Source organism: Saccostrea echinata, unplaced genomic scaffold (genome assembly GCF_033153115.1).
Source record: "Saccostrea echinata isolate AGI-Se365-2 ecotype Australia unplaced genomic scaffold, CSIRO_AGI_Sech_v1 ptg000001l, whole genome shotgun sequence".
Taxonomy (NCBI): Eukaryota; Metazoa; Mollusca; class Bivalvia; order Ostreida; family Ostreidae; genus Saccostrea; species Saccostrea echinata.
Genome location: NW_026889750.1, coordinates 38,001,521 through 38,025,808, shown reverse-complemented (window position 1 = coordinate 38,025,808; position 24,288 = coordinate 38,001,521). Strand labels below are relative to the sequence as shown.

General features: G+C 33.9%; 2 protein-coding genes across 6 annotated transcripts in view; one reads left to right on the top strand and one right to left on the bottom strand.

Moving 5' to 3' along the window:
- The window catches only part of LOC133191131 (RNA cytidine acetyltransferase-like), a 298,447-nt gene that overhangs the window by 84,543 nt on the left and 189,616 nt on the right, over nucleotides 1-24,288 (top strand). The window lies entirely within an intron of this gene.
- LOC133191066 (myotubularin-related protein 13-like) overlaps nucleotides 630-24,288 on the bottom strand; it is a 49,907-nt gene continuing 26,248 nt past the window's right edge. For 2 of the 5 annotated variants that reach the window (XM_061326748.1, XM_061326757.1), the window contains 24 exons: nucleotides 23,444-23,557; nucleotides 22,897-23,090; nucleotides 21,445-21,685; nucleotides 20,975-21,170; nucleotides 20,680-20,813; nucleotides 20,318-20,493; nucleotides 20,038-20,225; nucleotides 19,541-19,733; nucleotides 19,263-19,343; nucleotides 18,982-19,091; nucleotides 18,320-18,568; nucleotides 15,438-15,554; nucleotides 14,558-14,605; nucleotides 12,985-13,169; nucleotides 12,553-12,726; nucleotides 7,518-7,622; nucleotides 6,987-7,172; nucleotides 6,563-6,749; nucleotides 6,032-6,384; nucleotides 4,886-5,195; nucleotides 4,447-4,593; nucleotides 4,040-4,203; nucleotides 3,513-3,644; nucleotides 630-2,979 (listed from right to left, as the gene is read on the bottom strand). In XM_061326748.1, the coding sequence (XP_061182732.1) occupies nucleotides 2,890-2,979; nucleotides 3,513-3,644; nucleotides 4,040-4,203; nucleotides 4,447-4,593; nucleotides 4,886-5,195; nucleotides 6,032-6,384; nucleotides 6,563-6,749; nucleotides 6,987-7,172; nucleotides 7,518-7,622; nucleotides 12,553-12,726; nucleotides 12,985-13,169; nucleotides 14,558-14,605; nucleotides 15,438-15,554; nucleotides 18,320-18,568; nucleotides 18,982-19,091; nucleotides 19,263-19,343; nucleotides 19,541-19,733; nucleotides 20,038-20,225; nucleotides 20,318-20,493; nucleotides 20,680-20,813; nucleotides 20,975-21,170; nucleotides 21,445-21,685; nucleotides 22,897-23,090; nucleotides 23,444-23,557 (4,074 nt within the window). In that variant the 3' untranslated portion in view covers nucleotides 630-2,889. The remainder of the gene's footprint in view (nucleotides 2,980-3,512; nucleotides 3,645-4,039; nucleotides 4,204-4,446; nucleotides 4,594-4,885; nucleotides 5,196-6,031; nucleotides 6,385-6,562; nucleotides 6,750-6,986; nucleotides 7,173-7,517; nucleotides 7,623-12,552; nucleotides 12,727-12,984; nucleotides 13,170-14,557; nucleotides 14,606-15,437; nucleotides 15,555-18,319; nucleotides 18,569-18,981; nucleotides 19,092-19,262; nucleotides 19,344-19,540; nucleotides 19,734-20,037; nucleotides 20,226-20,317; nucleotides 20,494-20,679; nucleotides 20,814-20,974; nucleotides 21,171-21,444; nucleotides 21,686-22,896; nucleotides 23,091-23,443; nucleotides 23,558-24,288) is intronic. The other 3 variants (XM_061326765.1, XM_061326772.1, XM_061326780.1) reach the window with 3 other exon arrangements.

Genomic DNA, 24,288 nt, shown 5'->3' with positions numbered 1-24,288 from the left:
CAAGTTTGGGCCACGTAGGGCATATAGTTACTTGGAATTAGGACTTGCTTCTAAAACTTTAACCGGATTGCCAACATCAACTGTACAGCAGTGTAGATTTTGTCAATGAACTCATCACTTTGTCAAGGTGAGCTTAAAAAACCTCTTGGACCAAATGAGAGAGATTTTGTAATTGGGCACTCAGTAGATGTAGATATGGTGTCCGGATAGGGCCATTTGCAAAAGCTTAACAGCACGTTCAGAAAAACACGCCATCACGCTAACACACAACATGCCATCACGCTAACAGAATTATACAAAACACGTCAGCGTGCTTATACAAAAAAGGCCATCAAGCTATCAGACAACAGCCATCGCGTTAACGCAACTTTACACAACACACTGTTGCACTATCACACAACTCCCTAACACAACTTTGTGATAGCGCGACCGCGAGTTGTGTGTTAGCGCGATGGCATGTTGTGTGTTAGCACGATGGCGTGTTTTTCTGAACGCGCTGTTGAGCTTTTGCAATGGCCCTATCCGGACACCATATGTAGAAAATAGATTGTGCAATCAACAGAACTATGAATCAAATTGTTTAACAGAGTGATTGTTATTGCTTGGGAGTCAAATGAAAAAACAGGACATAAATTATATGACGTTTATTTCAGAACCCTATGTCAGTATGTAACATACATACAAGCTGAAAACAATGACTATAACAGGAAATCATTCAACTGATACTTATATCTAAAACTGGAAAAATTACATGTACTTCATAAAAAAGGAATCCTAGATTATTGATAGAAACAAATAAATAAAAGATCATACCACAGAAAAAAAATTGGATACTTCTTTTTCACAAGTATATGTACCATAGAAGGAAAAGCATGTAGGAATTCCTAAGTTACTACTTTTATATTATTTTTAACCATACCAGCATAAATTCCATACAAATATCAAATATTTAGATCATTATTTACTATATTAAATAAATTAGCTTACATGTATTTCATATTCATTACAACTGTACTAATACAGAACATATATCAAAACAATACTGATGACCCAATTTTAATAAACAATGCTTTCCTTCAATTTTTTTTTTTTATGTATAAAATAAACTTTTTTTGAGTTACATTTTCATAAAACACTCAATAAAACAGTGTCTCTTCTATGTAAACCATCCACTATATAATATTGCTTATGATTAGAATATTTAAAATCTTATACTGAGGAAAATGTACAATACTGACAAGGGGGAGTTAACTCCTATCTCGACTGTCACAAAATCTTACGTTATTGCACAGATTTCCTACTGGATGAAGTTATCTTCATGACATTGAGACAGAACAAGATTGAATAAGTTTTAGAAGTCCTCTAATATAATTCTAATTGACAAATGTTGAGCAGATTCTACATTTAGAGATGAAAAAATACTACAGCAAGCATTGAATATTTTCACTGGTTCATAGAATGCATCTGAAGTCAAAATTTATAATACCTATCTTAACCCTGTTCCTAGCATCCAACAGTACTTACATCTTCAAATTTCACACTAAAACAGTTACAAAATGTAATAAAATGAAATTAAAATTTATAAATGTCATGGAGTCTAAAACTTGGTCACCCTTACCATTAAACAGCTTGGGACAAATGGTTTTCAGTGTTATATATAAAAAGAGTTTCATACTAAAATATGATTTAACACATTTGCATTCAGCAAATATCAATCTTATTTCTCTTTGAAAGAGTGAAAATTTGTTCTGTAAAAAATATCATAATCAAAGCTTTGGTGTGTACTGAACCTGTGTCCAGGTATGACTAAATGAATGAACAGATCTTTTTGATGTCAGAGATGAAACTGATAGTTCAGTTTTGACTAGCAGACATGTATGGTAGGGAAAACCCCAACATGTAAAGCCTACACAAACAAAATAGGACAATATTCACACAAATAAAACGTCTTCATTAAAGACAGCCCTGATGCAGGTATCTCTCTGATAGAGGGGGACATAAGAATGCATACAAAACTCACGACATTTTCTATTTACATCTAAGAATATGACAAGGTCTCTATTTACAGAAACATAATGACACATTCTAAATCTAGTAATCCAAAAAATAAATAAATGTATGAATGATTTGTACACCATGATAGAACACGTAATGAATACATCATTTTATACAGATGAAACACAATACTTTAGTACGTTTGGTTTTGTTCAGATTTGTGTCAGTCTAAGTATTGCTTTAATGCTAATCTAAACTAGCTTCTTTTAAAAAATCCCAATGGCCATGTCATCTTCCCTTTTAAACATCAATAGACTTATAATCACAACCCACTCTGTGTAAAGGTGTAGGGAAGATTGTGTTATTATGCATCAAGCATGCTTTTCCTGGATTTGTATCTGTGACCTGAAAACCACAGAATGTTTGTCTGTCATAACAAATAAAGCACCAAGCCATAGCAGCAAGAAATCCTAGATTCTGTGACACAATTACCAACACAGACTTCAAACACACATATACAAAGTCATACAGCCGCTATCACAAAATTGTAAAGAAATATATTATAGGGCTATTTTTTCTTTTTTTTTTTAAATAATCTGAATGTTCAGTTAAGCTGCATATGTGAATTCATTCAGAATTGCAGGTTAACCTTTCCTTCCTGTATTTCTTATTCATCCGAACATGCCAGTTTTGAAACATTTGACATACGATGTAGAAATTTCAGCAGATTTGTATGGATTTTCCTGTAGTACTTAGAGCATCAAGGGCCACTACTTGTACAAAACATGACATCACACATACACAGACAGTGTGATGTTCTGACTATGGCACCTGTAATCTCTAACAGCAGGAACAGAGAGGGGGCACTTGTGTGATAAATAAACCAGTATGTCTTCATATAAAGCTGTGAATCCTGTCTATCCAGCTCTGGGCGGTTTTAGCGTCGGCTGCCAAGAAGTTGTACATTCTGCGGTTTGTTTTCAGCTATAAGAGATCAAATCTTATTTAAGGCATGTGTCAACCTACGATGTACATGCTGACCAAATACTAGCTTTCATTCTTAAACATGTATTTTATGACCATATGCATATTTACTGAATCTTTGTCAATAGAATGCTGACGTATATATACTGTAAATGTACTTATTTTAGTGGTAATCATATTTTAGCACCTTTGGCATTGCTTTTTGTCTGCCAATTTTAGTATATGCTATTTAATTATATGATAAAAATAAGTATGTATTGACTCCAAATGCACTAATATATGACTACACTAATCATCTGAAAGGGAAGATTGCACTTTTATGTATGTTTACAGTATGTATGAAATTACAGATGTCAATCTCAATTCTCTTGCAATAAGATTCTTCTAAATACAGAAAATGCAATTTAAATGTTCAAAATCACAAGGAAAAAATAAAGAATAGAGACAAAACATTCCCTTTAAACTCTTCTTAATTGGGAACAACAAACATTTAAAATGTGCAAATCACATAAAAAATAAATCTTAGTTCTTACCTCAAAGAAAGCATTTTCATCTGCCTTTTTGGGGGCGCCCTGGACGTTCCGTATGGGCTGTACAGACTGGACATCAAACAGTTCTATATAACCTTTACAGTTTGTGTCTTCCTCTGAGTCATAATACCTCAACTACCAAAGAAAGTTTACATCTAACTTCTACACAAAAACCCAAGCACAGATTAACTAGTTGTGAACACCTGTTTATTACAATGAAGTATCATTTTTTTCTACAAAGTAGAACATAAAGAGGAAATAAAAATGACCTTCCTTTGGGGGATGCAATAATCATGCAATTTTAAATGATCTAAAATTTCAAATTAATCAGTATTTAATGAAGCAAATTTTTTCAGTGAACTTAAAATACTGTGCAATTCTCAACCATGATTAATGTAAAACTGAAAATCCAAGATCATTGAATAAATAAGGTTCATATACATATTTTTAGGTTACAGTGGTCATACAGCACAAAAGTACAAGATATTCAGAAAAAATGCGACATTGCTTTCCTGTTAGTATCCCTTTACCTGGTGTTTGGTGGAGTCCAGGACAAACCAGCGCTGTTTCCATCCCTTGAGGAGGGCCCCTCTTTTGAAGAGGTAGCCTTTGTGGAGACAGCTATTTTCTGTGTTGGTGGTGGCTGGTGTGTATGTGGCATATGTAGGACCACTCTCTACTGGAAGCTCTTCATCTATTTATAATTGTACAAAAATTTAACTCCACATCATGCTATGCCATCATTCATATGTCCTACCACTTAACATATACATTATTATTACACACAATACAGTACTTTGCCTAAACTTGGTTTTGGAGGATTTTTTTTTAACTTTTGGCATCAAGTTCAGAGGAAAACATTGTTTTGAAGCTCAAATCTCATACCCTTCCAATGGCAAGCAAGATTTCAGGGAGATTTTATATCTTTTTAACTTACTTTTAAGGGTAGATGTGTCCGACACTCTGGAAACACTTGTGTTGGTATTGCTGGAATCAGAGACTATCTTTAACTTTGTACAGTTTTTGGGTACATGAGACAAACATTTCTCATGACAGTTGTATCCACAGTCCGTACAGTGCATCCCTGTAACATTAAAAGGTCTCTTACTTAACGATTCATCTTTCAAAAGTACAGCAATTGAACAATATAATATATAGGAAAGAATTACAAATTGATTCATTTGGCATGAGAAGCAGAGAAATCTGACAAAAGATTACCAACCTTCCAAGCCATCTGAATATTCAACAAATAAGCTTAAGAATACAAAGAAACCCAGATCTCATAAATAATTCAAAGATAAGATGAACATAAACTTGTTAACCTGAGGTACTGTAGCCACACCTTTATTTCAGTGACCTGCCACCTTCTAACCTACCTGTCTTAAGAAGTCCCCAGAGAACCTGACTACAATAGTCACAGTAGGCTGGTGTGGTGTATGTGTGCTTCTCAAAACGGTGAGGCTGGCTAAACATTTTGGCTGCTTCACCTAACATCTTTCCTTTCACTAAAATTTCTAAGGTTGATCGCTTGTGTATTGAGCGTCCATGAGATTTTACAATTTGAGTATTAAAAGACAAATTTCTTTGCATAGTCTCTCGTTTGCCAGTGGGCAATTCAAGCTTATCCCAAACTGTCTTCCATTTCTGTTGGAAATGTCCCAAGTCTGTCTCCAACTTGTGTATTTCCTGTTGTAAAGATAAAATTTGTCATAAAATTACATTTTTACTGTAATTTCTGATGTCCTTAAACTGAAAAATTGTTTTCAGCTTAATATATGCACATGCAAAAGAATGTTACATAGTACATAAGGCCGCTGAATACAGATATACTAATTTTTTTTAAATTCAACTATAAGTCTCTTCTGGTTAGACTGTAGCTCTCCTGAGTTGTTCTTACAGGAGCTGGATTTTAAACTTCTAGTTTTATATTTATATAAAACTGTGTATCCTAATGTTTTCTTTCATTCAAATCAAACAAACTGAAGGACAAGTAGCATTTTCAAACACCATTCTGACTACTCTATTAGCAAAGGCATACCATTCACCAAACAGAATTATGAATATTATTATTAATGTCTCTATTTCGGTTTCAAGATCTAATGAAATCAGTTCAAATCTATAGTAGTACTAGCTTTTTGAAATGATTTCACAAAAATTTATATTTTTAGTACCAACTTTTTATTGAAATCAAAAACTAGTTTATTTGTATAGAATTATGGATCCTGGCATAGCCTAGTTGTATGCCATATTTTATTTAAAGTAAACAAAAATGTAGCAAGAGTAGTATTTTGAATGAATATCAAACACAGATAACAAAAATTATGTATCTTGTTGTAGTCTTCCTGTGTACAGAGTTCTGTTGAAATGAAACGAAATCTGTAGAAGAGAGAGAGAGACAGGGGACACCTTACCATTGCAAAAGCTCTTCTAGTCTTTGACCAGTAGAGCTAAAACATCCTAAACTACAGTCTTCTTATCCTGTACACATAAAACATTTTGAAAGCAGATTGCTAGTCCTGTACCTGAAGCTTTTGCCTGAACACGTTAGGTTGCTGCATGAACACATTGTCATGACAGCCATTGACAATTTTCCGCATGAGTGGTTGTCCGGAGCTGTCAGTTTTCTCCTCCTCACTCATCTGGATTTCTTTGTTAGTTGTCTCAATCTCATAGGCTGGACCATGAGCGAGATCTTCATTTAGAAAGTAGTCCCAGATCCTTAAATTGGAGATATTAGAGTAAGGACGCAGGACTACGTCTTGGTCTGAGGGGCTATAATAAAAGTTCATGAACAGAGTGGATTTACGATGATGTTTTTCTATGTAGTCCCAAATAGAAGCTCCCTGATGAGACTGGTGTCTTGTGGCAAATCCACCTACAAAATAAAAGTCATATTTTAACAGTTGGATTTAATACAAAAGTCAAACAAGCACACATAAGAAAAAATTCCTATTCCTATTAATTATCATAAAATTAACAAAGCCTCAGTCAACAGCGCTCAGAATATATTGTATATACTGAAACCATGTTAATTATTCATTCATTGTACTCACCATCCAGATCTGCTTGTTCATGGTTGATCTTGGATGACCTCCTGTCTTCCATTAGCCAGCCTGCCTCCACGCGCTCATATTCATTGTCCATCATGAACGTTCGGAATCGATTGGACACATAGTGGTAAGCTAAAAATCTCAGGAAGAACTGGTTAAACTCGAAAGACAATGGGAACTGGTGGTGGATCTGTACAAAGATAACAAATTACATGTACCGGTAATCTGTTACCATTACAGTGTACTTGTCCTTCTTTTTTAGATCATAAACTGTTTTACAGAACTATTTTAAAGATTTAAATCATTAAACTTGGCCACAAATTTATTCAAGAGAAAAGAAGGAATTCACCAGATGGATAACATTCAGAAACTGCAATTATGTAATTGTAAAACTGTATGATGTAATTAACTGTAAGAAGCAATTCACCTGATGGACTACATCCAGAAACTGTAGAAACAGTGGGGCAAACCCACTAGCATGATTGGCTATTGTCTGGTTGCTACGGTGAGTGAAGCGATGACCAAATGACAACCACTCTTTTTCCACCAGACACTTGAATCCTTCAATGGTGCGGTAGTATGGATCCAAGAGCAGCTGAGCCACAGACACCACCTGTACATAGAAAGGGAATTCTGGGCATTCCATGATAAAGAGAATACTCTCACTAGCAGTATGTCAAATAACTTATAATAAAACATAACTTTAGATGAGACCTTACATTCCGATGAATTTCAAAATCAGAGAAAGCCAAAAAAACTGACTTGAACCACCCATCTCCTCCTTCTTTTTTTACAAATAATATGTTCATAAAAGAATGCTGTAAGACATGTTAGTGATACCGGTCCTTTTGGGTAAGTGTCTACTCAAATATTAATTTTATTGTGAATTTTTATTCCAATCTTTGAATCTAACCTAAGTGTTAGTACATGAAATAATTCCATTATTAACACTGCGTACCTGTGTGGTGCAGTCCCAGCCATCCTCCAGACAAAGCATCACAGAAGATCCCTGTACATCCAGCAGGTCTTCCGTAGCTCCAGCCAACTGCATGATATTCTGGATCTGAGATGATAAACACTGGTCTTATAACCCCATATGCTAGTATAATTATTATCAATTGTACTTCATTGTTCTGATGTAGAAATAAAATGGCACTTTAATTTTCTGCATTCAAAGTACTTGAAACTCTACCTGTGCAAGAATACACCACTGTATACAGGGTAATTTTCATTCAGAGTTATTTTCACCCTATCACAATGGCAAACTATTCAGCCTATTTTAAATTCATTGTTAGAAAGGAGATAACTCTGTCATTGTGAATTTGCCCCGTTTTGTAGTACCTACCTATAACACATGCAAAATGGGCTAAATAATAGCCATTCTCTGTAACCACTTAAACTTGTGGCACGCATAGTCACAGATTTTTTTCAAATTTGGCTGGAATTTACCACCTCATAAACTACTCCAAAAAATAGTGTTAGATCATATGAATGTTGAGTAGTTACCATGGAAACGGTGTCTAAAGTTGATTTTTTCTGAAAAAGTGCAATTTTTGGGGATGTTATTTAATGAAATGCGGCTACTTCAATTCATGTTACTCACAGAAATAAGAAATATGACATCTAATTTTAAAAGGCATTCAAAAACGTTGGTATTCAGTCTATAAATATGAGAAATCTATGATTAAAACAACTGACATTCATTTAAAAATTGAATTATCTCCTTTTGATAATTGTGAGCTCTTTAGTGTGAGAGATAAAAAAATCATTGGACAAAACTGAATGGATATTGTTTATGTTGTCAACATATATCCTGGATTTCAAGTAAAATCAAGTTTTTTTTCTGTTTATTAAATGTGTATATAAATTTTATTTATTTTTCCTGCATGCAAAAGAGTAATTTTGATGTGTGAATAATGGCGAAATGTACAAGACCACATGGTTGGCCTATACAGGAAATCAGCTCTGTATATATATATACACATTCATGATATTGAAGCCAGCTATAAGCCTCGAGGTCTTAGGATTTTCAAAATGGGGATGAAAGATAACTTGAGATATTAGAAATTATATTGAATTGGTTATAAGAAGAGGTACAGTGTCTCAGTCAGAGTGATTTACACATGAAATAATGAATACAGCTTTGGAAAGCAAGTGTTTTTTTTTTTAAACAAAACTGAATTATAATGTGAGAGAACTAAGCTATTGATTTTACCTAGATAATTAAAGTCGAGCTACATTTACATGATTGAAATTGATTGTACAAAACTGGAAGTTGAAAGTTGGATAAAAATAGGCTTGGCAACAACAAAGTACATCATACTACATGTACAGGTGAATCAAGTTTATACTGAATGATGTGATGAAAGTTGATGCCTGTCATTAAAGGAACGACCATTTGATACGGGTTGAGGAGGTGACATATTTTAGAAACTAATAATCTTTTCTTGAAAATTAATGTTGAAAAAAAATAATCTGACCTCGACTGACAGGAAAATTTAATAAATAATCTATCCTTGATATGTGCTACAACCCCCACCCCCACCCACAGGTACTTGTTTCGGTAATAATATTAGTATAATAAGTATTTTTTATCATACTATATTGGCTTTAAAAAATCATTACTGAAACATGTGCCTGCCCCCCCCCCCCCCCTTTTAAAATAGAGTTTGTATGTACTAATGGCTCAAAATTGGCTTTAAAAAATCATTACTGAAACATGTGCCTGCCCCCCCCCCCACCCCCACCCCCTTTAAAATAGAGTTTGTATGTACTAATGGCTCAAAGAAGTTCATAATTAATCGGATATTTAATTTTAGGCAAGCAACATTATTGTAGAAAAAAAATTTACATCTAAAAACCCTGTTTTAGTGAGGAACGTAACAGAAAACTCAATCTTTTTAATTCCTCCTACTGTTTGCCTTGATCTGTATCACAAAAAAGAGAGAAAAGTTATGTGTGTATATTTCAGATTTGGACTTTTTATTTAATGATTTTGAAAACAGTTATGTGTGTATATTTCAGATTTGGACTTTTTATTTAATGATTTTGAAAACATTTATAAAGAAATTGATAATGTTGCTGATCCAGGAATTTTCTTTATGGGAAAGGTCTTTATCCTTTAAAAAAAAAAAAGAATAAAAAAATTGTTTAGGCCAATAATAAAGATGTTTTGTTTTATTCCTGTCAAACAGTCAAAATTATACTTTCAATGGGGGGGGGGGGGGGGGGGGTACATAGAACTACAAATTGTCTGAATCATATTTAAAGTTAATGGTTTATCATTTCTCTAGACTAAGATACATTTTGATTGAACCTTATAGCAGTAAAATTAATATTAAATCTGTCTAGTTGTATCTTATGAATTATGAAAATATAAATTATAAATTTCTGACAAGTACACCCCCTTTTTCTACCAAAAAAAGAAAATCGTAAAATTGAACACAAAAAATCTATTCCTCGGGAATGGGGGCAAGGTGGGGTTAATCACTTATGATGAACGGTTTTGATTCATATTTCTGAATAATGCATCTTAACGTTTTACAAGGGATCCGAATTTTTCTCATAAATGACTCTTACCAATTTATGTGGGGTAAGTGCTTTTACATGGTTTCTGGAAGGGGTGAAGTAAGCCCTGGTCATTTGTTACTTTATCATATTCATTTTTTTAAAAAATGAAAACTGTAGGAAGAAGGCAGGGTTAGATAATTTATTATCAACAATTTCAGAGACTTAAGTTGAGAAATTATGTTTACATTACACACCATAAGGTGTACGATTCCATCAAGCTTACCAACCAAGTTGAACTCAAACTTAGCAACAGACACAAATTCAAGAAAGCACAAAAACAGATAATCCGAACAGGTCCAGCAGCTTTTTAAAACAGATTATTATTGATTAAATTTTGGAAATAGCAGATCTATTACGTAAATCCAGGCATATTTGGGTTGAATTATCACCAATCTCTCTAATTTTTTTAAGAACAATATTGCAAAGTAAAATGGATTTAGGCTTTTTCTTTCAACTTCTCCGTAAAAAGTCACAGGAAAACACATTTTGACTGCCACTGGAAAAGCGCAATGTTGAAATGGAAGGGTTAAAAAATTTTAGAAGAAGGACTTAGTCTGCAAAAACAACACTTGCATGTAGCACAAGTCACTCAATATGATAAGTGTATAGGCTTTCAATATTTTGATTTGGATACCTTTTTTATCAATAAATGACCTTAAAAAACATTCTAATAGCATTTTCACATTATGCATCAAGCTAAAGGTGAGAATGTAATACCAGTTTCAGTAATTTATAAAAATACGTTGTATATAAAACAGGATACGACATTCACAAAATCTGAGTATAAATGCTATACTAACAAGCTAATTCAAAGAATCTTTGTCCCCTGTTTGAGCATGTATGGATCTAGAGGGATGGGGGTTAGAGGGTGGTGAAAGTGGGGGGACAGGACACTTTAAGAGGGGCGGGCGGGTCCACAGAAAGTTATGATATAAAATTTAATTGCAAAAGCTTAAAACCTTCTTGAGATATCGCTCGGAAATGAAAGTTTTACACACAAACAGAATGTATAAATTTTTCACCTTGACCTTTGACCTTTTGACCTCGAAATCAATAGGGGTATGCCTTATGCCATATGGAGTTGTGGTATAAAGTTTCATTGAAAAAGCTTGAAGGCTTCTTGAGAAATCGTGCGGAAATTAAGTGTTAGAACAAGACAGAATTTATGAATTCATGACCTTGACCTTTGACTTTAAAATCAATGGAGGTCTTTCTTAGGCCACAGGGAGTTGTTATGTAAAATTTCATTGGAAAGGCTTAAAGGCTTCTCGAGACATCGCACCGAAAGAAAGTGTTATAGAAAGACAGACTGATGGAAGGACGGATGGATGGAAAGACAGACCCAAATTAATATCCCTACTTTCAGTGAAAGTGGGGGACAAAAAGGCAAATTTTATATACCATTGTGACCTTGAACTTTGACCTTCTGTCTGTATTTACCAATTCATGTGATGCTAGTTATTGTACACCAGAATTGTAATTTGTTTCTTCATAATTATGTTGTATAAAACACAAGTATTAGTTATGACACAGAAAAAAATGTGCTTAGTTTCCATAAATTTCCATCTTAATCGAGCCAATTTGACCTTGACCTTTGACCTTTTGTCATGAAAATTGATTTTTCTCTTTGTTTTTGCTATTGTGTACCACATATTTAAATTTGGTTTTAATCCATAATAAAATACTCAGGTATTTATATGGAAACTGATGGTAGATACCCATTGCCCTTGCCTGGACTTCTTAAATTTGTAACCATGGTAACATGAAAACAAAGTATGAATACCAAGTGTGTCTTTGCAGTTTCTATTAGAACTATATATGGACTTTCAGACCAATGTATTTATTTTTTCCCAAATGTCCGCAAAATTCAGGCTTTTCAAAAGAGCCTAAAATCTACAATTTTTCCCCAGAAAAATCCTTCTTAAAAACGGGGGATATTTTTTGTATGAGGTAAAGTTACTCAAATGGTGGAAATAATCTAAAGAACTATAAAAATGATGTATTTTGGCAAAAAGATAAAGTCATGTAAATAACTTGTTCTATTAAAGACTTTTAATCAGTCCAAAAGGATCATTTTTCATCAAAATTTAGCGTTTTTTAGGCCCTGAAAAATGTATGTTGGTTGCCATGATAACCATTGACCATAGCAACCATTTTATTATGAATTTTAGTTTCATACATCAATATAGGAATGTGTGCCAAGTTTCATAAAAATCCAAGACCTAGCGTGCCACACTCCCTATATAAGAGTTTAAATGCTTACAGAGAATGGCTAATAAAATGCAAAACTTCCATATACAGTAATAGAATAGGTACATTTGAAGTCTAAAAAGCACTAACCAGTGCATTATATTTCTGATTGCTGAAATCTAAGTTACAGTAATAAATGATCTAATTGTGTAAGGGGCCATTCCTTGTTTTACCTGTAACAGCCATTCTGATTCTTCAACAAGCTTGAGAAAGCCCGTTTCTGCTGGGAGGGGCGCACTAGGTACACAAGCTCTCATCAACTTCTTAAAGCTGGCCTTGACATGTCTGACCTCATAAAATTCCACAGGGATAAAATCACACTTAGGAAAGGATTCCGCCTTGATTCCCTGTAAAATCATATACACAGTCAAATAAAAGAATTGAGTGATTATGCCACATTTTAATGCAAATGATCCATCACCGACTTGTCTTTGTAGAGAGGACGGCAGTAATTTTGATATGAACACAGATTGAATTCCCTTAAACAATGGTATATTAATGTGAATTCCTAAATATCATAATATATGTAGTTCATTCCAAAATTTTTTAATCCCTTTAATATCTTAAAGTGTATCTTGACATTGATGATTCCGTTAAAGCTTTACCTTCATCTGAGCCTTTTCTCCAAGGACATAGAGGGCCACACGTTTCAGACCCTGGACCGAGCTTTGAAGTAGATCTGACCTCTCGTTGACCCCTCCATTTTGGTGTAACATAGCGGTTGAATCCAGAGTGGCACTGTTAGAATTCATTCGAGGCTTTTCACGTATACTGCCAATGCGGGAAAATGCTACAACAAGAATTTTGTCAATCAGTCCTCAGTAAATGTCAACACCATGAAATCACTTTTGTCAGGGGAGAAGATTTGGGGATTTCATTATTTTGTTACACTGATTGTTTTTACATTTTAAAATTTATTAGTCGTAAGAATTCTATTTCTTCATCATGTAATCTTCAAACATTAAATTTAAACATTCAGAGCTAATAATTTAATTCACAAGCATTTCTTATTGGAAAGCAACCTAATTACATGACAAACTGCAGTGATTTCACAGTGTGTATGCAAGTCTTATAATATTTCTTTATGCATCAAATAAAATCTTTAGCTGTATTTGATTGTCTTTTTAAAATAGTAAAATAGTTTATTAGAAATGAATAATTATGTTTGAAATATTTTAAGTTTCTCATAAATTTAAAACCATATGCAATATAATGCATGGAAATTAGTAATTGTTATTTTATATCTACATCCTTCAACATTTTAAGATCTGGAGAAAATGGTACAATAGAGTAAATAGTACACTGCTTATAGAACTGTTAGTCAAAGTTATCACTTCTAAAGAAAGTCAATCTGGTGACTTTTTCTTTCTACTAGGTTTTCTTTCTTAAAAATGTATTTAAAAAACTCCATCTATTTTAATGACCCATTCTCTTCCATATAAATGTATGAAAATTAAACTATAATGCAATAAAGGAAAAGTATAATAAGGTACAGTGAGACAAGACAGCAGGCAAAACATAGCAGAGATCTAAAAATGTTGAGAAGATAAATAGTATCTTCTTCCCATTATTATCTTACAAAGAGTTTCTAATAATCTCACATATGACAACATTCTTCTGTCCCATTCAGTCACCCCAAATTACTAGACACCAGCTAATTATCACTCTAAGACACCAACAGGGTTCTATTTTATGGTTGATTTCATACCACATTGGCATTCATTACAAAGACAGAAATATGTTTCACTTAAGACGTCTCCTACTTCTTTACTTTCACTACTTCATTCAATTGTGGGACCCATTTGTATTATTTTATAGACATGTACTGAATCCAAGTCAAGCTATTGCTAGCATTGCACAAGCTGTAAGCAAAATACATGAGCATCTGAAGCCAATAATAAATGGTTTGACTATGTGAAAATGCAGTATCTTATTGCAGCTTTGATTATTTGCCAGTACTTTATGAGTTTTCACACAACTTTTAAAAAAATCCAAGAATCAGTTAATAAAAACTTGAATGCAATCAAACTAAATTGTGTTAAAAAACTTCAGAAAACATCATAAAGTGCTTGTACGGTGTACCCTACTAACGACACCATACACTGCCACCTGGTGGTGACACAGCAATGCATGACCTGGATCATACATGCAACATTCATAATATACAGTTTTATATACTTGGCCAAGCGTTCCTCAATGTTCGAGTCCGACGTGGTAAAGTCAAAACTGAAAAGTACACCAAACAGTGCAAAATATAAGTGATAAATATGTACTTGACCATTTGTAGTGTGATTTTAAAACCACACTTGGACCCATAAGGTCCATTTGTGCACATTTAAGTGCAGCAATGTTACAATGTGAAAAATATACACACGCATGAAAAGAAGTTAAAGAATTTATTTCTGAGTTTGATTGAGGGAAAACATATGCCTAATGCTTTATCATGTTAATAGCTTGTCTGCTAGATTGTAAAGTTGCTTTTGGTCAAGAAGCAAAAATTGCCTTCTTGAAAAGAAATAAAAATTTAAATGTGCAAATAAAGGAAAGATTAAAAGTATTCTTTGCAATGATAAATTTAAAAAAACATGCTAATTTTAGTGTGGCACATGCATCTGAAATGAGTGAATTTAAAACTTGCATGATTTTTTTGTATAAAATAATATAATGAAATTTATTTGCAAACTGTATGATTTATTTAAGGTCAAACAAATCTAATTTTTTCTTGGAAAAAAATCTGAAACCTTATTACTCATCTATATGTATGACAAAATTTATTACTCACCATTATTCATTGATAAATCATTATCATCTGTGCATGTTATAATCTATTAATCATCACAATTTAAGAGGAAACAATAAATGAAAGATTAAAACATTAATTAGCAAATTGCCCTAATACCGGTATTTCAAGTTTAAAACATTAAAAAAAAAGTTGGTGAATGTAGATACTGTATGTAATTTCAACCCAAACAAATGATTGAGCCAATAGCTCAATAAAGTCAGTGATGAAATGCAAAATGCACAACCATGCCAATGTGAAAATAAAAAATAAACCTACGTTCGGGGGAGCTTTTAGCCCCACCCGGCCGAAACATGTTGACAGCCCGTAAAAATAGGCTGCTTCTGCCAGTGACCGGGTTAGATTCGGCAATGGAGTAGACTGATTCACGATTAGCTGACAAAACAACAGTGAACAGTGAGTCAAAAAAAAAAAAAACTCAACTGAGGTTCAAAGGGAACTAACTCATACAGCATTCCATAAACAAAATTATGTGTCAATTGTAAATGCATAAACTACTGTCGGGAATGTACTGCTATATTTGTATTTTTTTCTATTCTGCATTTATTTGTTTGTATGCCATTGGTTTGTATTTCAATTAGTAAATAAATAAATAAAAACATTCTAAAAAGACAGGACATATCCCTCAGCCTTCCTTTTTATTACTAATAAAGGTGACATTTTTTTCCATGTAATTAATAATATATGTTAATCAGCATTTATAAAATTTATTGAAGCATTTAAAATTCATTTTATAATTTTTGTTTCATTTACTTAATACATGTAGCTAGAAGGTTAATTGCTGATGCAAAATAGATAAAATTACAAATAGCTTTTGGTCCAATCTACTATAACACAATGAAACTTGTCTACCAAAGGCATACTAATACATGTACAGTCTGTATTTAAAAAAATTAAACACCATCCAGAATATAGGATATATAATGGTACAGTACATGTATCAAAATTTGGGTGCAGAAATGTGTGCCTGAATTGAACATAATTTTCAACAGTTCAAAAAATAGACAAGATACATTGAAGTATTATATTACATATGATTAAAACAGTAAGTACTAGTTTAACAATTGAGTCACATAAATGACTATATTACTTTAATAGGAAGAAAGACACAAGTAATGAACAGATGAGCATAAAATCTTTTTCCTAAGATTATGATTTTCAGATTTTTCTGAATTATTTTTTTTTTTGAAAGCTAGAGATATTTTGGAGAAGCTATTGTCAGAATGTCAGATCAATTTAAGATTCTAAAAATAAACATGTGATCTATCAATACAAGAGGCCCTTAAGCCACAGTGCTCACCTGTGCAACATTTTCAACAAATGAACAAGCTGATTGTGGTCACAAAATTAAACTCCATTTTTCATCAATTTAAATTTAAAATATATATTGACTGAGGCTTCATATCAAGTTTATAAATTGTAGTCTTGTTCTTGAGAGGGTATAAAAATTTCTATTAATACCCATGAATCTATGAGCTGTGGTCCTATTCCTACTCAAGCTGCTATCACTTAAAGAAACTTGAATATGATGCTTTCAGCTTAATATGAGAAATGAAGCTTTACTTTACTTAATATGACAACATTTTCAAAGAATCTTTTCTATTCACTCATATATTAAGCTTTGACCCCTAATGTGGCCCCATTTTTGCCCATGGGGTCAAAAATTGAACACAAATGAATGTACACATACATGTACTTTTTTTTCCTCTTGATAGTGATAAGTTTGGTAAAAATCGACCCAGTAGTTCTGGAAAAGAGACTGAAAATGTGAGAATTTACAGATAGATGGTCAAATAATGAGCTAGATAGACACTGCATACACAAACTTCAATCAGAAAAGTCACCTGAGCCTTTTACACATGTGAGCTGTGACATAATTAAGACATAAGGTAACATTTTAAAACTTTTATCAGGATGTAAATATGGGTTGGTCATGTGATCATGTAGCAACCAGTATTTACATCCCGATAAAAGTTTCAAAATGATGCCTTATTACTTATATATACATTTGTGACTGATTTTAAACAAATATTTGGGTACTTTAGTTTTAAAACCATGAAATTATTTTTTTCAAACCTCAACGACATAATTAAATGTGTTGAACACGTCAACCATTTATGACATTACTATGAAATTACGCTGATCGTTTATGACTAAACAATGAATTTATTGTCAGATGATGAACCTTTTTATACACAGACTTAAATACGCCTTGCTCAAAAAATGTTATACAAGGGAAAACATTTGCAAATGTAAATATTTGTAAATAACTGAGGAGACAAAATAAAGGCCAAAAACTAAACCTCAGAAGAAGCCACAACTAAAGCTTATGAACTGAGAATATTAATATACAGCTAGGAGTAGAGTACCCATGAGATTTATCTTACCTGCTTTCACTGCCATGAAGGCAAATAAAAATTAGGGATTAGATTTTTCATTGTTAATGTATTTTTTGGCTTCTTTTCAATGTATACAAGGTTGCAAACACATGCACCAGCACTAAAACTACTGCAAAAAATATTGACCCTTCTACAGAAAAGCTTTGAAAATGTAATACTATCTGGTATTTTATTTGGAATATGAAAACTTGTCAAAACTTTTGTCCCCTCCCCCCTGAAAAGGTTTAACTATATTTTAACCATATAATCTAAGGTTATGAGAATCAAATGCAATAAATATTTGCTAACCAATCTAACTTATTTATTATTTTAACATCATATGAGATCTAAGAACAGATTATATATAAGGAGTAGGTACGTGCAGATTCCTAACTCATATATTTGAGCAGAAATATCAAAACAGTAATCCAATGTTTCATAAACTACATACTTGTAGATAAAAATTTGTAATAACCAGGTCAACAAATTGTATATTAGTACTTCTGAATTACATTAAGGATGTTTATGTTTTGGAAAAAAATAACCTTTGTTTTGTTTATGGAACCAGCCATGGCAGTGATATGTACATGTATACTCAAATCACTGCTGTGGAAAGTTCATGTAATAAATAAAGTCAAACAAAGGAATACATGTCTACCAATATTTACATTTGTATATATTCAGGTACACGTGTATTTGTAAATAGCAGTAAATGTGTAACTATTGTAGCCAGTAAATTCAAAGATAAGGTAAGAAACTTACATGAGGATTTGGGGTTATTGATGTTGCGCAGGCTCCCCGTGGCGGCAGGGTGAGACCGCCGCACCACCTCTGGTGTTTCTGGGACTAGTAAAGACTCCTGGACTCCAGTCAACATTAGTGAGTCTAGACTCGTGAGTGAGTCACTATAAGAAGGTTTGTATGATCTCATACTGTTAGGAGTGGCGGACACGATACATGAAAAGTATCGCTCCTGCTGAAGTGATGCTGAGATCTCGCCTGTAGACGTACCTAATGGACAGAAAGCAAATGTAATGAGAACACTCCCATATGGCTCATATTTAGATTGAAATCATATTTAAGTTACAAAACATTTCTTTAGGCTAAGAAGGATTGGTTTTCGGTCCTGCATAAGCAATTCAAAATTGTTCCAAATATACATGTAAGTCTATTTACAGATTTTCATAAAGTTTGCTTGAAAGGGGAAGTAGGTACATACACTGTACATCTACTAGTATTTGTTTCATATACATGTGTATGTTGTATATGTAGTTGCTTCAGATCTGGATATTACTTCCTATGAAACAGATCCTGGCAAATCAATCAGTGTTCAGTTGTGTAAAGATTAAGAGGTAAAAATTTAGATTATTACATGTAACAGTTTACAGTCGGTGTACAATTAAACTTTTATTGGTAAATCAAACCTGTTGCAGGATCTGACTTAAGCATCCCCATCAGACCACGACCATGAAAACCACTGGCCCGTAACAACAAGGCCTTAGTACGAGAATGTCGCCACGTTACCACAGGAAATCTGAATTATTGAAAAAGGAAAAAAAGAGTAGTTGAATTACTTTAAGGCGCTATTCATAATTTGAACATGGACAAACTTTTAAAGACCTGAAGAATCACAAAGTGTTAAATAATTAGCATATATCTAAAGAGGACACCATGTTCAGTTTTAAATTTCCTATGTTCTCTTTACCTGTACTGTCTATGTGTCCTAGCAAACTTTCTTATGCTATCATCGGGAAAGTTGGCAGGAACAACCAACAATGCAGGGTAACTGAAACAGAAAAAAATCATCTTGTGAAACGTCATTTTAAAGAAAATCTAAAAATTCTTACTCAGTCCACTTTGCTGTATACAAGTTCAATAGATACACATACCTTTTTGACTCTGAGAAGCGTAAATTAGATCAACAGATACCCATACCTTTTTGACAATGAGAAGTTTTTTAGTTAAACCTATATCTACTCATACCTTTTAGATACTGAGAAGTTTGAGTTGACTGTGGAGATTCTGAATTTTTCTGTGGATTTCCCTGTAACTGTGGAGTCAGAAGGATCCCCGAATCCCTGCCGGACATAATCCTGGTAACCTGGTCTCTCCATTAACCTTTCTATGACCTTGGGGTCAGATAACCAACTCCGATTGAATTCTCCCTCATCTATAACTGTAAAGTTTACAAACTGACAAGTAATACAGATAATCTTGTTGCTTGAAGTGCTTCTTAAGGTTCTGTTTAAATTGCCCTTTCAAAGGAATTAACTTTAAGTTGCAATTTCAACAAAAAATATAAAAGAATATCAACTCTGCATATTTAGTGTTTGAAATACAGTATTTATGACTCAAACCATTTACACTAATAATTTAATTTTTATTATTATTAAGACATACATTAAATAAAGTAATTTTAGAATTCTATGGGTACTTAAACAAGCAACTATCTAAAACCAGAACTTGTAAGACTAACATACTGGAGAGATCATCCATGGCCTCACTAACAGGTCTGTCAGATTCACTGTCTGACCCAGCAGACGACCGCGGGGACATGCTTCGCCGACCCATAGGAGGAGTAGGCAGCACATATTTCCGCTTAGGTGGCTTCTGTTTAGCAATCCCTGCTTTTCTGGCAGTTTTCATGATTGTCTTCTTTGCAAAATTTCTGTAATATCACTCATATGCAATTACATGACCTAAATAAATTCAAAATTATTTCAAACACATTGAGCTTAATGTACACAGTTGTTCACATACTTGAGAGAAGCATTCTTTTCTACTGGTTTCAGCATGGTACTAGGTTGAGGTATGGCTTGTCCAACGAAAGCAAACGTCATGAAAACAGTAGTTGGACTGCGATATTTTGTAGACAGTTTACGGAATGCCTCTAGATCGTCTGGGATCACTTCTTCATCAAATGCTATCTTCATCAACTGTTATATACACATTAATAAATATATCAACAACATCTGATATTTCTCTTTTAAATGTAAGTTGAAAACATGAGTTAGTTATTAGCTGCATTCATTACACCGCAGGTGATGAAAAAATTGTAAAAAGCAGTAATTTTGTACAGTTACAGTAGCTGCTTCACTTAGTCCCTGTGAAAATGATACTACCTGAAATATACAGGACCTCAGCTGTAGTCCCTCCTTTGGGAGCTGATCTATGTGTGGAGTGTACTGTAATTTGACTTGTTTCTCTTTCGTAAGTGTGGAGATTGGGAAAGAACGAATTACTATCTGCTCACATGCTGTAAAATAATTCTTTATACTGTACATACCCTTTAAACATCAAAAACTATGATAAAAGCTTAATATCTATGATTTTTAAAGACAATTCAGTTGGTATTTTGTGAAAACTATGATATGATACTTCAGTCGAAAACTGAAAAGGATAAAACATGAATTTTACCAAGTGGATCACATGGAGTTCCTTTGAATATGATTCTGTAGTTTGTGAGGAATATAGCGCCCTCTGCTGGCAGTAGTGTAGGACCTCCCATGTTTCCTCCCAGTCCCTCCTCGCGACCGTCAGGGAGGAGGTACACTCTCAAACCATCCATCACCACCTCCTCTCCTGGTAACAGAGTGGGCTTCAAGATTTTGGGCTGAAATGAGAGTATTAAGTTGATTAAATGTCTTGTTTTTTAATAATGATTTGGTAATTTTAAGTTGAAATTCTAAAATTTTTATTTTAAATCTAATAGGAGGTTCAGTATACTAATACAATATCAAAATCAAGTAGTTTTTATTCAGAAGTTAATACAATCTTATCAACTTACTCATAGTTAAACCATAAAAAATTTACTTTTTTATGTACATGTACACATAGTTTACGCTAGAAATACATATTTGACAAATACTGGCAGAATCAAGTTTTACCTTCTGAATGGGAGGTAATCTTTTGCTTTCCCTGTTAACTGCCTCCAAGGTCTCTATGTGCATGGCCACCACCCCCGGGATCATCTGATGGAGGGACTTAATGTGCTCTGGGGTCACTCGACTGTCATTACAGACCTTATCCACAAAGCGAGTCACAAACTTAATAACACTGGTACCAACATCTGATATCTCCATCTCATCGTACCCACTCTCGGCATCTATACTCTCACTATCTGCCAGGCTGAAAAAGATTCATAAAGCCAAAAGTTAAATCTGGTTAATCTATACTGATCCTTATAAATGCTGTATAAAAGTGCAATATACAAGTACAGTAAAATCAGCTTATGTGACTCATATATAAGGAAATCTTGGTTATAAAGAAGTTATATATCTTTTTACTGATCCCTAATACCATAACACTTTCTTGTGTGGATATAGAGAATTATGGTATAAGGAAATACCTTATAACAAACTATTTCAGCAACCAGCAAATTTAGCAATTTTATTCTAAAAGTGACCATTTCTAATTAGTGTGATTAAATATTAGTCATTTTATGGAAAGTTCTTTATAATATCAGGGACATTATTTGTTGTTGAATTATTATCAACATATATTTTCAGCATTGCCAAGACCATCACTAATGATGCCAAAATTAGATGGTCAATAAAAATTCCTGTTATACAGTAAAATTTCATGTCATTTCATGTTCATGTACATTTAGCCTTTAACCGTTTAATACATAAACTTCTACAACTTGATCTTATTTACCGACTCTACCAGACTGAGCTCCTTCAGAGATTTCTGTCTATAGTAATGGACTTGGTCCTTACCTGGAGGCAATGTTGCTGTTACTTGTGCTATCAGAGATTTCTATCTATGGTAATGGACTTGGTCCTAACCTGGAGGCAATGTTGCTGTTACTTGTGCGATCAGAGATTTCTGTCTATAGTCATGGACTTGGTCCTTACCTGGAGGCAATGTTGCTGTTTCTTGTGCTATCAGAGATTTCTATCTACAGTCATGGACTTGGTCCTTACCTGGAGGCAATGTTGCTGTTTCTTGTGCTATCAGAGATTTCTATCTCTAGTCATGGACTTGGTCCTTACCTGGAGGCAATGTTGCTGTTACTTGTGCGATCAGAGATTTCTGTCTATAGTCATGGACTTGGTCCTTACCTGGAGGCAATGTTGCTGTTACTTGTGCTATCAGAGATTTCTATCTACAGTAATGGACTTGGTCCTTACCTGGAGGCAATGTTGCTGTTACTTGTGCTATCAGAGATTTCTATCTACAGTCATGGACTTGGTCCTTACCTGGAGGCAATGTTGCTGTTACTTGTGCTATCAGAGATTTCTATCTACAGTAATGGACTTGGTCCTTACCTGGATGCAATGTTGCTGTTACTTGTGCGATCAGAGATTTCTATCTACAGTAATGGACTTGGTCCTTACCTGGAGGCAATGTTGCTGTTACTTGTGCTATCCCAGTCAGGAGACAGGGGTTTGATGCTCTTCTGAGTCTCCAGTGGCACCTTCATGTACACCATCCTGTTGGCGTAGTGTATGGCCTGACTGTAAACTGTGGACTCCTCATTACTGATCAGCTCCTCTTTCTTCTCATCGCTCAGTGTCGACCAGGTCCTCAACTGAAAAATCAATTACATATCCTATATATATTTCACACTTCTTTGCAGATTTTAACAGTTGTCAAGTTTCACAGCCATTAAATCATTTAATTCAAATGATTATTCATTTTTGGAGAACAAGAATTGGCAACACATTTTTTCACTACATTGTACATGTATATTGAAAGTAATGCATAACCAGTCAATAAAGGCACAGAACACACTTTTTGATCTTTGGCATCTATGATGTTGTCAAAATATAAAATGCCAAAGAAAGTTGCTGGTCATGCCCATATTGTGAATTTTTAAATATTGTGAAATTTTTTCCCCCATTAAGTCTGAGACATCCAGGTGTAAATGTACATGAGTATTACCTGTTCAGCAGCTATTTCCAGTGCCCCTATCTCCCTGCCCCTATAACTGGATCTTCTCTCTGGAGTAACACTACCTCCATTACTGCAGTTCTTACTGATGTTCAACTCACTATTCTGAAAAAAAGAGACCATATCAATCTCTATAAATAATGCTTAAAACAAGTTAACCTGTGTTTGATAATTAAAACATAGGTAATCAAAGATTACGAAGCTCACCTCGACGAATGTTATCTTTAAGTAAGGCAAATTTCACGTCATATTTTTTTTAATTTAGTGTACATCCCAAGATCAATGTCCATGCAAGTTTGGTTTAAGTACAACTTATAGTTACTTGGAAATAGACCTGTTCAAAAAATGTTTACTAATCAAGAAAATTTTGGTCAGTTCCAACATCCAAAGTAAGTCTGGAAGTTTTCATCCTTAGATGCACCATCTATGCAAGTTTAATCATAACAGGCCATAATGTTATGTAGCTACTCCAAAAAAATTATCCTGCTCACTCATCTGGAAAATGTAGGTCAGATTCAGAATCCAAAGCAAGTCTGGAAGTGACCATCCCTAGCTACATCATCCATGCTAATTTGGTTAAAATATGGCTAAATTCACTCATGTGGAAAATCTAGGTCGAATCAAGCATCCGAAGCAAGTGTGGTAGTGTCCATCCCTAGATGCATCATCCATGCAAGTTTGTTCAAGGTAGAGCTTATAGTTACTTGGGAATGGACCTGCTCCAAAAAATTTAACCTGGTCGCTCATCTGGAAAATCTAGGTCAGATCCAGCATCCGAAGCAAGTGTGGTAGTGTCCATCCCTAGATGCATCATCCATGCAAGTTTGGTCCAGGTA